The sequence below is a fragment of the Nicotiana tabacum genome, chromosome 15 (genome assembly GCF_000715075.1).
Source record: "Nicotiana tabacum cultivar K326 chromosome 15, ASM71507v2, whole genome shotgun sequence".
Classification (NCBI taxonomy): Eukaryota; Viridiplantae; Streptophyta; class Magnoliopsida; order Solanales; family Solanaceae; genus Nicotiana; species Nicotiana tabacum.
Window position 1 is genome coordinate 131465049 of NC_134094.1, and position 13204 is coordinate 131478252.

A 13204-nucleotide genomic window follows, 5' to 3' on the forward strand; every position below is an offset into this window, starting at 1 on the left:
AAGTTGTAAATAATTCATAGTAGTTTGTTAATAATTTATAAGGCTAATGATTCTCCACAACTTGATATCTATAACTCTCGAGGCTTACAATAATCCCAAACTTTTAGGAAGAATAATTCATGAACGTCGTAGCTTGCTTTAGGCGCGATTAATAACAATTCATCGTGATTATGTATACGTTCGCGTGATATGATTATGATTTCCAAAATAAATCAAAGTACGCGTTCGCACGATTTTGAGCAAACAATCTTGATAATAATAAAGTATTATTAATTGTGTACACGTACGCATGACATGGTTTTTGATACACCAAACAAAATGAGTATACATACGCGTGACTTATTTCAATAATTTTTTATAAATTCAATCAAGCAATAAAAGTGGACATAGTTAAAACATGAGAACCAATAAAACACATGTTATCCAAAATTAATTCAAGCCAAGTTGTAGTTAATAAAGCGATCGTGCTAGAACCATGGGACTCGGGAAATGCCTTACATCTTCTCCCCGGTCAACAGAATTCCTTACCCGCACTTTATTTTTCCAGACCAATAATAATAGAGTCAACCCTTCCTTTGACTAGGTATTCAAATAAAAGGTGACTTAGAAAATCCCAAAAACTCAATTCCAAGTGGCGACTTTGTAAATAAAATAATCTCTACTCAAGTTTATTACTTTAATTGGAAAAACTCTTTAACTCAATCCATATAACACATATCTTTTTTTTCGGGGGAGGGGGGGGGGGGGGGGGTAGAAAAGGGGTGTGACACCAATGTGCTCGAACTTCAGCGGTCTCGGCTGCCTCTCTTGCTTGTACCTGAGTGGTTTCAGTATCGACCCGATAGACGGCCATGAATGCATCGGCATTTGCCTTTGCTTTTTCAGCGTCAGGTTTGGCCTTAGCAAGTTCGTAGGCCAACCGAGCCTCAAGATCCTCTATTTTTCTTGCTTGGACCGAGCTTTTCTCCTTCATGCCTCCAAGTTGGTTTTCGGCCGATGATAATTAGGCTCGAGCAGTTTCTTTTTCTGCGGTGAGACGGTCCATACCATCTTTCCATCCCAAGGTCTCCGCCCTTATCATATCAACCTCCTCACGAAGCTTACCGATCACCTCGAGCTTCCGTTGCACCTGTGAGATCGAAATATTAGCCACCGTTTCAGGAGCGAGCCCATGTGTTTTTAAGATTATCATTACCTGCTCGGTCAGGTCGGGATGGTCATGATGCACCTTGGCCAATTCAGCTTGGAGGTCCTTGATTTCTTCTTCCCTTTGACCGTAGAGGAGTCTAAGGGTGTTCCTCTCCCCCGTGACCCGTCGAAGGTCGGCCTCTTACCGACACAGCTTAGCTCGAGATCGGGAACATGATTCTCGATGAACCGCTGTGGCCTACGAAGAAAGAAGAAAAGAAGTTAGAAAAGGATAGCAAACATAAAAGTGGTATAAACGAAGGGAGTTAGAGCTTAACCGATTCAGAGCTTGTTGCACTTCACAAAAAAGGCCTGACATCTCACTAGGGCAAGCAACATCCTCGACACCAATAAACAAATCACTGAAAGGGGTCCTCCCCTTCAAAAGACCGGTTTATCTCGAGGGCCCCCAAAGCTTGGGCTTCCCGAATCCCCCCTTCGGAAAAAAGCAGGGAGAGTGGGCGAGTCTTCGATTGCTATTTCCCCAAGCGACTCGCTTGGGGCGTCCTCCTCAGTTCGGAAAACTTCAGGACCGGTCCCTTCAGATATATCCACCGATTGTCGACTTCGGTGGGAAGCATCCTCGATCTCTAACGATTCGTGGACTCGGCCCGAATCTTTCTCCGATACCACCTCAGTTCTAGGTGAAGACACACCAACCACCATCGATCCAGCTATCTTTGAGGCATCAATGGTTTTCTTCACTCGGGCCACCAGTACGGACCCGTCGTATTCTTCTTCCTCGTCTTTATCCCTTAGACGATGAACTGATTCTTTGGTCAAAGGGATGATATTCTTCCTTGGCTTATGAGCCGTCCTCGTCTTTGGTTTTGGATCTTCGGAAGTACAAACCCTTTTTCTCTTATTATCCTTCACCAGTTTTGGAATAAAGGCCGAAGCCTCTTCCTCGCCAGACGGGGGCCTCAAAGCCGCATCTTTGCCCAGGCCTACACACAAGAAAATTGATTAAGTATATGGAAAATGCTTTGTTTGAACTATCAAAGACACAAGGAAGAAGCTTACCGTGATTTTTGGCCTCCTATCGGCCCTTTGACAAATCACGCCATGAGCGCTCGGCGTATGAGGAGGTCGAAGCCAGGTCCCGTACCTAGTTCTTGAGGTCAGGAACTGCACCGGGCATCCAAGAAACCATTGCATCACAAAATGGGATATCAATGAGAAAGAAACGAAAGAACAAAACAATATGAGATAACATCAGAGTTACACTTACGCTTCATGTTCCACTCCTCGGGAAATGGCATCTTCTCGGCCGGTATTAGGTCTGAAGTCTTCACTCGAACAAACCTACCCATCCAGTCTTGATCCTTGTCCTCGTCTATACTCTAGAATAGAACCTTGGTGGTCCGGCGCTGAAGTTTTATTAACCCACCTCGAAAGAGGCGGGGGCTGTACAATCGAATAAGGTGGTCGAGGGTGAAAGACAACCCCTCAATTTTGTTCACAAAGAAACGGATCAAAATAACGATCCGCCAAGAAGAAGGATGGATTTGGCCTAGGGTTATTTGGTATTGACGGCAAAAGTCAATGATAACAGGGTCGAGAGGACCTAACGTGAAATGCTAAGTATACACACCTAAAACCCCTTTCACATGAGTAGTAATATCTTCTTCGGGAGATAGGATTACCACTTCTTTGTTCTCCCAATTGCAATATCTCCTTATCTGTTCGAGATGCCCTTTGGTTATCGAACACATATACCTCGATACTGGCTCGTATCGGCCGGGAACCGATGAGCCTTTATCGACCTTAAAATCAGAGGTAAGAACACACGCCCCAGGAACACACTCCTCAGGCCGTGGCTCCACCGGTGTTTTATCGACGGCAAGCTGTGAAGAAGAAACTTTTTCTTTTTGAGGAACGGTTTTAGATGTTCTCGCTATTTTTGATTTAGAGATGGAAAACAGAAGGAGATGACAAAGGTGGTGTTTTGAAGAAAGATTTTGCAGTGAAAATCACAGAAGAAAGATATTTGCAGAAAAATCACAGATGAACTCAGAAGATGCGAAAAGAACTTGAAAAATTTGGAGATTGAAGATGTAAAAGTGATAAATGGTAAAAGGCGGGGCTATTTATAGATTGAGCAATGACGGTTCAATATCAGCGGTAGCCGACCACCGTCTGACACTCATTAAATGCCTTGGTAAACTAAGCCGACGAGACAGCTATCACATACGTCATGGACGGGCTCGATGCAAACGTCAGTGTACATCCAATCGGGCCGTTGGGGAATCATATCATTTCTTGCCACATCCTTCTCGAGAAACGAGGGGACTATCTGTATACGGTCGAAACTGATTTCGGCCTTCGTATGACTGATCGAGATGGGAACATAATGGATCGAAGATTGTCTTCATAATATCGAGATAGGATCCGAAGAGGGCACAAACGAGCTTCGAGTTTCAGGGACATATCAAATACCGAGCTCGAAGTCATTATCGAGCTTGGGTCCAAATCGAACTATGATGAGAAACGGTGAAATCGAGCTTAAGGGCCAAAGGCCAACCAATACTGGCCTAATACTGGGCCCCGAGTCAACATCAAGCTCGAACCCACATCGAGCTCTAAACCTGAAAACTGACAGATACCAAGTCTGGTCAGGATCTAGCTCGTAGACAAGAGCTGTTACAACCGCACTAAGGGAAAGAATCTCAGCGGGAATTAAGGAAAAACTGATTTATCATGGGTTACTCACTATGTATTTTTAATTATAACTAAAGTAGGATCCCTCCACTATAAGAGGGATGGTTATATTTCTGTAAAGCATCAAGTTTTGCATACATTGTAACTCAGAGATCATACACTCCCATATTGAAGAATTATCATTTTTTAGCTTCATAAGATTGATCCATCTTGTTTAATCCATAAATCATGCTCTTTTCAACTTTACTTATTTTTCATCCTTACAGTCAATATTCGATATTCTTATTTACTCTTACGATTTGTATCGAGTTATATCACATACCCTTAGAACTACGTACAAATTTAACTCAATCCGTTTTTCGGGTAAACAATAAGATCGCATCTATTATGAACTCATTAACTTCAAATTTTGAATTTACCTTTATAATACAGACTTTATAATTCGTTGTCTATTGAATATGATGAATTGTCATAATAATATGTAATCCTAATGTTTAGTGCTAATTAAATAAGTTCACATTGGTTTTAAGGTTATTTTATTTTTTATATTTTTTAAGCATAAAACTGTATTAAAGAGAGTAATCAGCCTCATATATAGTACTCAAAGCAATTTAACATTGAATATTTTTATCAAAAAGTACTCAAATCAATTATTAAATTTAGAGGTAGATCTAGGATTTAAAGGTGGCGAGGGTACATGATCGGATTGGTCAACCAGTGCCCCCATTGAAACTTTTGGTGTTAGAGTTTCAAGCAAAATATATGACCTTTTTCAACATATATGATATATCGAATTTTTTTATCGAAGTTAACGAGGTCTGGTGACCTCTCTACTCAATACATAGGTCCGCCTCCGATCAAAGTCGAAACTATATCGTACCAAAGATTTCACGGTCAAGCTCCCAAAATGAAGATCCTTTGAATAAGGAGCAATTTACCTCATTTAATTAATGGGTTTATTCCGTGCAAATTCAAATTAATCGAAATAATAAGCTTTAAATATTGAATGATTAAACAAGAAATAAATATGGTGCAAATGACAATTAGTTTAGTTAGAAAAAGCCTACCTAAAAGGAGCAACCAAATTTAGAAGGAAGTGAAAAAGAGGGAAAATTAAAGAACACTTCATTCCACTTCTGGTGTTCAATAAGTATCAAAGTACACCAAACTCTTTGACTTTCTTTACTTTTTGTGAAAATGAAGAAATACTCGTGTCTATTTTGAATGATATTATATATAAAATGATTAAAATCCCTTTGGATTCACTCTTTCCCATTCAATGTGATTGGAAGAGTTGGGAATGAGTAGGTTCATTTAGGATTACTAAACTAAAAAGAGAGATTGTAGAAGTATCTTTAAGGATGACTTGATATGCCCCACTTAAACCAAACTCAATAAATTCTCAATAGCTTAAGATAATCTTTTTTTCCTTCCGCGTTTGGTATCTATTTTAGATCAGACTAATTCGAATTCACATACAAAAGTCCAATTTTTTAGCATACAATTTATCCGACCAAAGGCGATTCCATTATAAGACTTTAACACAAAACCTCTTGTTAAGAATTGACAAGTGTACCTATCACTCCATCACATACCGCAAACTTTGATGGTTTAAGATAACTATTTTGGTTCTCGACAGAAATATATATTTTTGAAATAGTGCAACTATCTAAAGTCCTTTTGAAATATAAAAAAATTGTAAATAAATTCTATAATGTTAGAGCAATCAAGTAAGTATATTAATTACCTTTTCATCTTGTTTTAATGTCTAAGTTTGCTTTAATGGTCAAGGTTGGCCAATTTTTGGGATGATAGTTATCTATAAAATTTAAGACTTAATTTGAAGAATAATAGTAAAAGAAAAACTTATTACACAAAAGACAAAAATAGAGTCAAATAATTAAGTTTTAGTTGCAGATAACTAAATAGATTTTAAAAATTATGGTCAAATTAGATAATATATTCAAAACCAAAGCAGTATAAGGCTATGAGCCTATGACCAAAGTCTAGTTTGCGTTAGAAAAGTTGAAGATGAAACTAGGGAGACCGAGCTAGTTAAAGTAATTTAAAAGAAATATCGAAATGAGTTTAACTTTTATTCGTTAATAATAGAATTAGAAAAATTACACTATTAAGTTACTTAAAAAAGAATTGTAGATAATCGTCTATAATAAGTAGGATTAGTAAGGCAGCCTACATGTTACAATAAATTAAATTACATTGATAGTTTGAAAATTATTTATAATGCCATCAACATCTATAAGTTTAATTCTACCGATATATATATTAGTACTAAAACTTTTGCTATATGAATGTTTTCATGTGGCAAATATACCATTAGTGGCAGAGCCATCTTTGCCAAAAGGTTGTCAATTTGATATTTCTTTGCCGGAAAATTACATAGTATAGATAGGAAAAAACAAAAGTTAATATATATACACTATATATTGAATCTTTTTGACTTATTCGTATATTTATTTCTTTATATTTTGACTCCCCTTAATAAAAATTCGATTCCGCCTCAGGATACCACTCACTTACCCACACAAAACTTCTAGGGGGTGGAGGAGTTGGTCTGTGGGCTCAGTTTATTTCTTAAAATGGACAAGTAATCAGCCAACATTGAGCATGAGTTGCACAGTTAACCAACTTATATATATCAACTCTTTTAAGTTTCTAACCCACTCCATCATTTTCATATATTCTTTTTGCTTTTCTCTAATGCCACCAAACCAACCTGCTTTAATATTTGGTGTGTCTTACATTTCTATAACTTAAATCATTTTAACTTCTTCATAAAGCTAATTGCTAACACATTAATCTCATTAATATAACTCCCTCTCTTTATATCTCTTCCCATTTTTGTGATTTATATGCTATAATTCACTGTTGATTTCATATGCTAAGTGGAAGAAACATGAAGGAAAAATCTATAGAGAAGTTTTTTATGTTGCCATTTTCTGTAGTGTGTGGTTCTGAATCAAGTGTTGCAGTGAGCAGTAGCAGCAGCCAATCTGAGAAAACAAAGACTAATCCAGCTGAGAAAACAAGTATGTCTCTCTCCCCCTTATGTCTCGTGTATATTTTTATATTTCGTGTCGAAAATATTGGGTTCATATAAACTTAATAATACTTATATTAAGTTTCAGTATTATTAAAAGGTTAATCCTATAGTAAAACCTTTCAAACCAAAAGGCATGGTTTTGTCAGTTTATTGGTTCACTTACGGGTAAAAATCAGAAATAACTTGATACTAATTGAAAATTAGCCGCAGTTTCAAAAGTAATCGAAATTTAGCCATTTTTTCAAGTAAAAATAAAATTCGAACAAAAACTTCCTTAAAAATCTGGAAAAATTCCAATATAATATGTTGGAGGTCGAATTTTTTACATATGATATTCCAACATAATATGCTACAATTTCATAATGTTCTTGAGTTCCAACATAATATACTGGAAGTTTATAGTATATTATGCTGGAACTTCTCATGTTTCTGCTAAGTTATTTTTGTCCAGATTTTATCTCCGCATAAAATAGTGGCTATTGTTCAATAACTTTGCACTATATTTTAATTATCAATCGGAAAACTGGCTAGCTCATACTATATTTACTTCATTTGCGGTAGGCTTTTGATGAATAGATAGTTTTCGTTTAAATCCACTTATATTGAACGGATAAAACTCATTTGAACCTGATGTTATATTAAATCATACTAATTTATCATGATTAAGTCATAAATTAAGATGAAATGCGTATTACCTTAACTATGATCTAGTGACAAGAGGTTTTAAGGCATATGTCATATATTCACTGGGTTGGTGTAAACACCAAATACAAATACGTTTTTCCTCGTCAGATACAATATTTGCAATTGCTTTTGTTGTGCCTCTGTTTTGTTATTCTTTTCTCTGTTTGACACTGTTACTTTGGGTGTGACTTATTCAAGAAAGACTAGAAGGAGAAGAGAGCTCATCAAGTGTAAAAATGAAGAGCTTTTGGGGATTTTTGGCCATGACAAGACCAACATTTTCACAAAATATTCGAAGATTGAAAAGGCATTTCAAAGGTTTCTCCCAATTATTTGGTAAATAACCATTGCCCATACTTTATATTTGTAAGATTTCAATCTCATCCAGTAATTCTCTTTTACCTTTCCTCCCACATTCATACAAAAGCATAATAAAAAACATGCAGAGCAATATACATTGTCTTTTTCTTAGTTAAGATTGTCTTAAACTATATTAAAACACTAATCGTTTGGCAGAAGATATAAGAATAGTGTTGAATTTGGTGTATTAATAATGCTGATATTAGTAATGTCGGGATTAGTTACGCTGACATTAGTTATGCTGAGATTATTTCTTATTCACTATTTGGTTTGATGTATTAAAGCATTGCATAATTTCTAAAAGGAATGGTTATATATAAAAATACCCTCCATAGTCTTTAACTTTATACACTGTTTTTTCCATGAATAAAACATACAAAGAGAAGAGAGAGCAACACCATTTCTATAAAATATGGCAAAAATTATTTGAGAATAGATTTCGATGGATTTGAGGAGCAATTATGTCTTTAACCATATTTATGCAAGTATTAAAAACCTTTATATTGTTAATTAATACCATGGTTTGCTATGTATTAGTTATACATAGGATATTACCAAATTGAATTTATAACTAATATAAGTATTAGTAATACATTGGTTGAAAAAATATACCAGACAAGGAATTATTAATGCACAAAGCTAATGCTTGCATTGTTTTTTCTAATATCTCCTACCAAACGACCCTTAACAAATTTTACCGATAAGAAAATTCGCAGCCCAATGTACAACAGCAACAACAAATCCATTAATTTTTCACAAATGGGTTCTGTAGAAGGTAAGATGTACGCAACCTTACTCCTATTCTGGAAGAGCAGAGAGATTGTTTCTGATTCGCGGCCCAATGTATTCATTTTAATTTTTTTATCCTTATAATTTGCTTCTTTTTTCTTTTGTAGTGCACAAAGAGGAAGAGGAAGAAGTGGAAATGGAGATAGAAATAGGGTATCCAACTGATGTGAAGCATGTAACACACATAGGATGGGATGGATCAACAACAATTAACCCTATCAAAGGATGGGAAAATTTGAAAACTCCTGAATTAATTTCTTTTCCTTCAATTTCCATTAAACAATTTGAACTTGCTATGGCTGCCCAAGCTGGTGGACCTGTAGATGTGAATAATAACCATTGTGCTTGACTTTAATATTTTTATTTGTAATTTCATCTTGTTTTTCATTTAAATTCTGTCAGTTTATATTTTTTTCTCTTTTGTGAGGGTGGAGAAAATTGATTGTCCTCGAGTGTTATTATGGGATTGGGCTTGTGGGAATTAGATTGTATAGATATTGTTAAAATTAGTAAAAGAAACTTTTTTTTTTCTTTTGGAAAAACCAAATTTGTCCCTGAACTTCGTATAAAGGTTTAGATTTGTCATTCATTAGTAGTTGATTCTTTCGTTTTTCATAGTATCGAATCTTATTTACTAGTTATTGTTATTATTTTTCCATCTATATTTTGGTTCTTACGATGCTAATATTATTTTTATAGTTTCTGTTACTGATACTAATATATTATCTTTTTTCGCCTTCTTGAACCGAAAGTCTATCAAAAACAACCTCTCAAACCTTACTTGTGAGATTTTACTGAATTGTTGTTGTTGTATTCATTAATAGTTGAGATCAAATCTATCTTTATCGTCTTAGGGAAATAGACTAAATCGGCCTTGTTAAATAAATGTAAAAAGATCTAATACATGGACCCTTTTTACAAGAAAAAGATCAAATGTGACATTGAACAATGCCAATCTATACTCTGTTTTTAACTCTATTTTTTATTTTTTCTGATTCTTCCACTAACATAACAATTTATTTTCTTCTCAGTCGCAACTTTATTTTTTCCATTAGGTAATAAAACTAATGGATGGTCAACAAATTTATAAGAATTTAAATTATATACGTTAAACATAAATAATTTTTTGCACTATCAATTTATTTTAACATGTTATCTAACATTATTTACTCTAGTTTTAGGTGACTCCATCAGATTTGTTATAAGCAATTATAAGTGCACATAGATTAAACTCAATTTATATAAAGCATCCGTCTCATTTGTAAAATGAGATATTTCCATAACCTTTGTTCAATGAAGTCGAGCCATGGATTAAACTATGGAGTAGAATTTAATAAAGTAGAAATAAAACTTACGAGTGCAAAAATTAATTCCCAAATCACTTTTAATCATGTTTAAGTCTAGTAAAATATTTTCCCAAAAACATTTTCTTTAATTAGATTATTTTCAAGTTTGGTTACTAAAATTTATCAGAAATAAAAGGAATGAATACACGAACAAAATATCCCTGAATGTATAACTTGCTTCTACTGATTATTTCTTTTTGTTCTTGTGTTAAATATTTTCGCAAAGATTATCATTCCCTATATCATATCACTTTTTTTCATGCTTAATCAAATACTAGAACTTAGCAAGAATATAATTTCTCATGATAAACACTTTATGGCCTGTTTGAATGGTACAATATAGTATTATATAATATCCTATTATATTATATCGTATTAATAATATAATATTTAGATAAATTGTATTATTTATTATAGTTTAATTTCGAATTTACAACACCATACAATATAACTTTATGAACAGTAGAAACAAACATAATATCAATAAAAACAATACAATAATAAATCGCGGGAAACGACAATCTAAAACAGGGGTTAGAATTCCCAAACAATTATCCTATCAACCATTTGCGGAATTTGTTTAAAATTTTACAAATTGTTTTGAGTTTGCAAATCTTACAACAACAATACATTAATATTACATATAAATACCCAATATATTTTCATAGTATGGGATACGAGAAGAGTAACCTTTCTCCCCTACCCTATTTTGCGGAAGTAAGCAGTTGTTTTCGATAAATTATCGGCTTAAAAAAATAATTCTCAGCCGAGTTTGCAAATCTTAATAGAAATTAATGCAAAAAAGGAAAATAAACATTCAATTTTGTTTCGCAAACTCAAACAAAAGCCAGCTTGAGCACCAGATTCCCTTTAATAAGCATTTAACCAAACAAATCTTCATCAACCAAATGAAATAAACTTAAAAAACAATAAGAGAAAAGAAGATAGAGATAGTGTGTGTGTGTGTGTATATATGTAGGCACCATAGCGAGCCAAAAGCTGATTGAAAAGCAAAACAATGGCTTTCTGAGATGCCTGGGTTTTTACTGTTAGATCCTCTCTATACTATATTTAGAAAAAACAGACAGCACTTTCCGTGACATATTTCATGGTATCTCAAAGAGGTATCACAATTCGCGGCCAATTCTGTCTGAGGAGGATCTGTCTTTAGGGTTTCCACTTCTCATTACTTATATACCCAACATACACCAATCTTTTATTTTATTTTATTTGGTGAAGAGAAAAAAATTGAACTAAAAGGTTTTTGGGCTAGAAACTCCAATGGGAAGTTCAAGTGTTAAATGACCTGTCCAACATGGAATTGTTGGGCTTTAATTGTTGTCATTCTATGAAGATTTAAGAGCAAACTCCATTTACGACCGTTCGGCACTAAATTAAGACAATCGCTAGCCTATTAAATTTGATTGTAAGTTATAGCCAAAAATTTATTACATTGGCTACACACAAAAAAATGCGCTGACCCATTTGATCAACTCTTCAAGTTGCAAAGTAGAGTTTTTAATCTATTCTGATCTACTACTCTTCATTATTTCTCCACTATAAATTGTTAAATTTTTCAAAATAAATCAATTTTCTTATTTAATGTCATTTGATTTGCAGGATTTAGTAGACAACTGAAAGCTATTTCAAAGTCGATATCACTTCTTTTTTAATAACTGAAGAAATGAAATAAAAATTTCATATAACTAAAACCAAAAATACCAACTTACGGTGAAATGAGCAAGTTTTAATCTCTCTCTCTCTCTCTCTCTCTCTCTCTCTCTCTCTCTCTCTCTCTCTCTCTCTCTCTTATTTCTTCTTCTAAAGGTTTCGTCTTTATATTCCTTTAATTTGAATAAGTGTCACGTCTTGCTTTTTAAGGTCAGGTTGGACCATTTTTGAATCAGTCTTCTGTTTTATGGATAAAAATTAAAAGGTGTAAAATACCCTTAAGTATTCGTCAGAGATATACCCAGATTTTCATATTACGAATAATGAGTTCCTTAAATTTACTAACGCTTACAATTAGCATAAAGAAATTTATGCTTGTTTAATAGAAACTAAAAAATAGCAAAAAATTTAAATAAAAAAAACTAATTAGAGTTACATGAGTCTTGTGAGTTGTGATTCAATAGAATTACTTTAATCTTTTTGTGAGGTGGACCTATTGTTTTTGTTTTAATAAAAATGTCAGCAGCTTCTTAATTATAAATTTTTATACAAAATAGTCTATACACGTTGGATAGATAAGGTTAAGGTAAAAGAATAATATATATACACTCTTATACACCATATAACAGTCTATACACGTTGGATAGATAAAAGTGTCCGGGATACAAAATAGACTGTCACTATACAAAATATTTATACTTCATACAACACTATATACACGTTGGATAGATAAAAGTGCTCGGGATACAAAATAGACTGTCACTATACAAAATATATACAAAATAGAATGTCGCTATACAATTTATATACAAAATAGACTGTTACTATACAATTTATATATAACAGACTATCACTATACAAAATATATACAAAATAAACCATCACTATATAATATATATACAAAATAGACTGTCACTGTACAAAAAATATATAAAATAGACTGTTACTATACAAAAAATATAGAAAATAGACATTTCGAGCTATTAAATGTAATATGTTTGGACTGAAGGGATATTTTCGTGTCAACGGAAAAAAATACGGGCTATTAAAATGTTGAGGGGATATATAGGGCAATTTTCTCAAGATTTAACGTAGAAATAATATTATGTAGTCATTCTAAAGGACTGTTATTTAGGAATTAGTTAGTGCGTCCTGAATTTAAGTTTTTCACTTCAATTTTTCAAGACAAAATAAAGTCATGAGTTGATATTATTAGTTTAAAATTTCAGGACAAAATAAGTACTGGCTAATCTCTAAATAACATCCCTTAGAATGGCTATCTGTGCACTTACCCCAGAAAAAATAAAAAAAAAAGAATTAATATATATATATATATATATATATATATATATATATATATACACACACACGCAGTTTAGTATAAAATTTATCCTATGACTAGGTAATATCCACAATCAAATATGGGAGAAATAAAATCTCA

At 33.6% G+C, this 13204-nt stretch overlaps 1 protein-coding gene across 1 annotated transcript; it reads left to right on the forward strand.

Moving 5' to 3' along the window:
• Nucleotides 1-6572: 6572 nt before the first annotated feature.
• Nucleotides 6573-9335, forward strand: LOC107823782 (CRIB domain-containing protein RIC4-like). Its single transcript, XM_016650492.2, has 3 exons — nucleotides 6573-6899; nucleotides 7796-7933; nucleotides 8854-9335. Exons 1-3 carry the CDS (start codon nucleotides 6749-6751, stop codon nucleotides 9093-9095), a joined length of 531 nt encoding a protein of 176 aa, XP_016505978.1. The 5' UTR covers nucleotides 6573-6748; the 3' UTR covers nucleotides 9096-9335.
• The last annotated feature ends 3869 nt before the right edge of the window (nucleotides 9336-13204 follow it).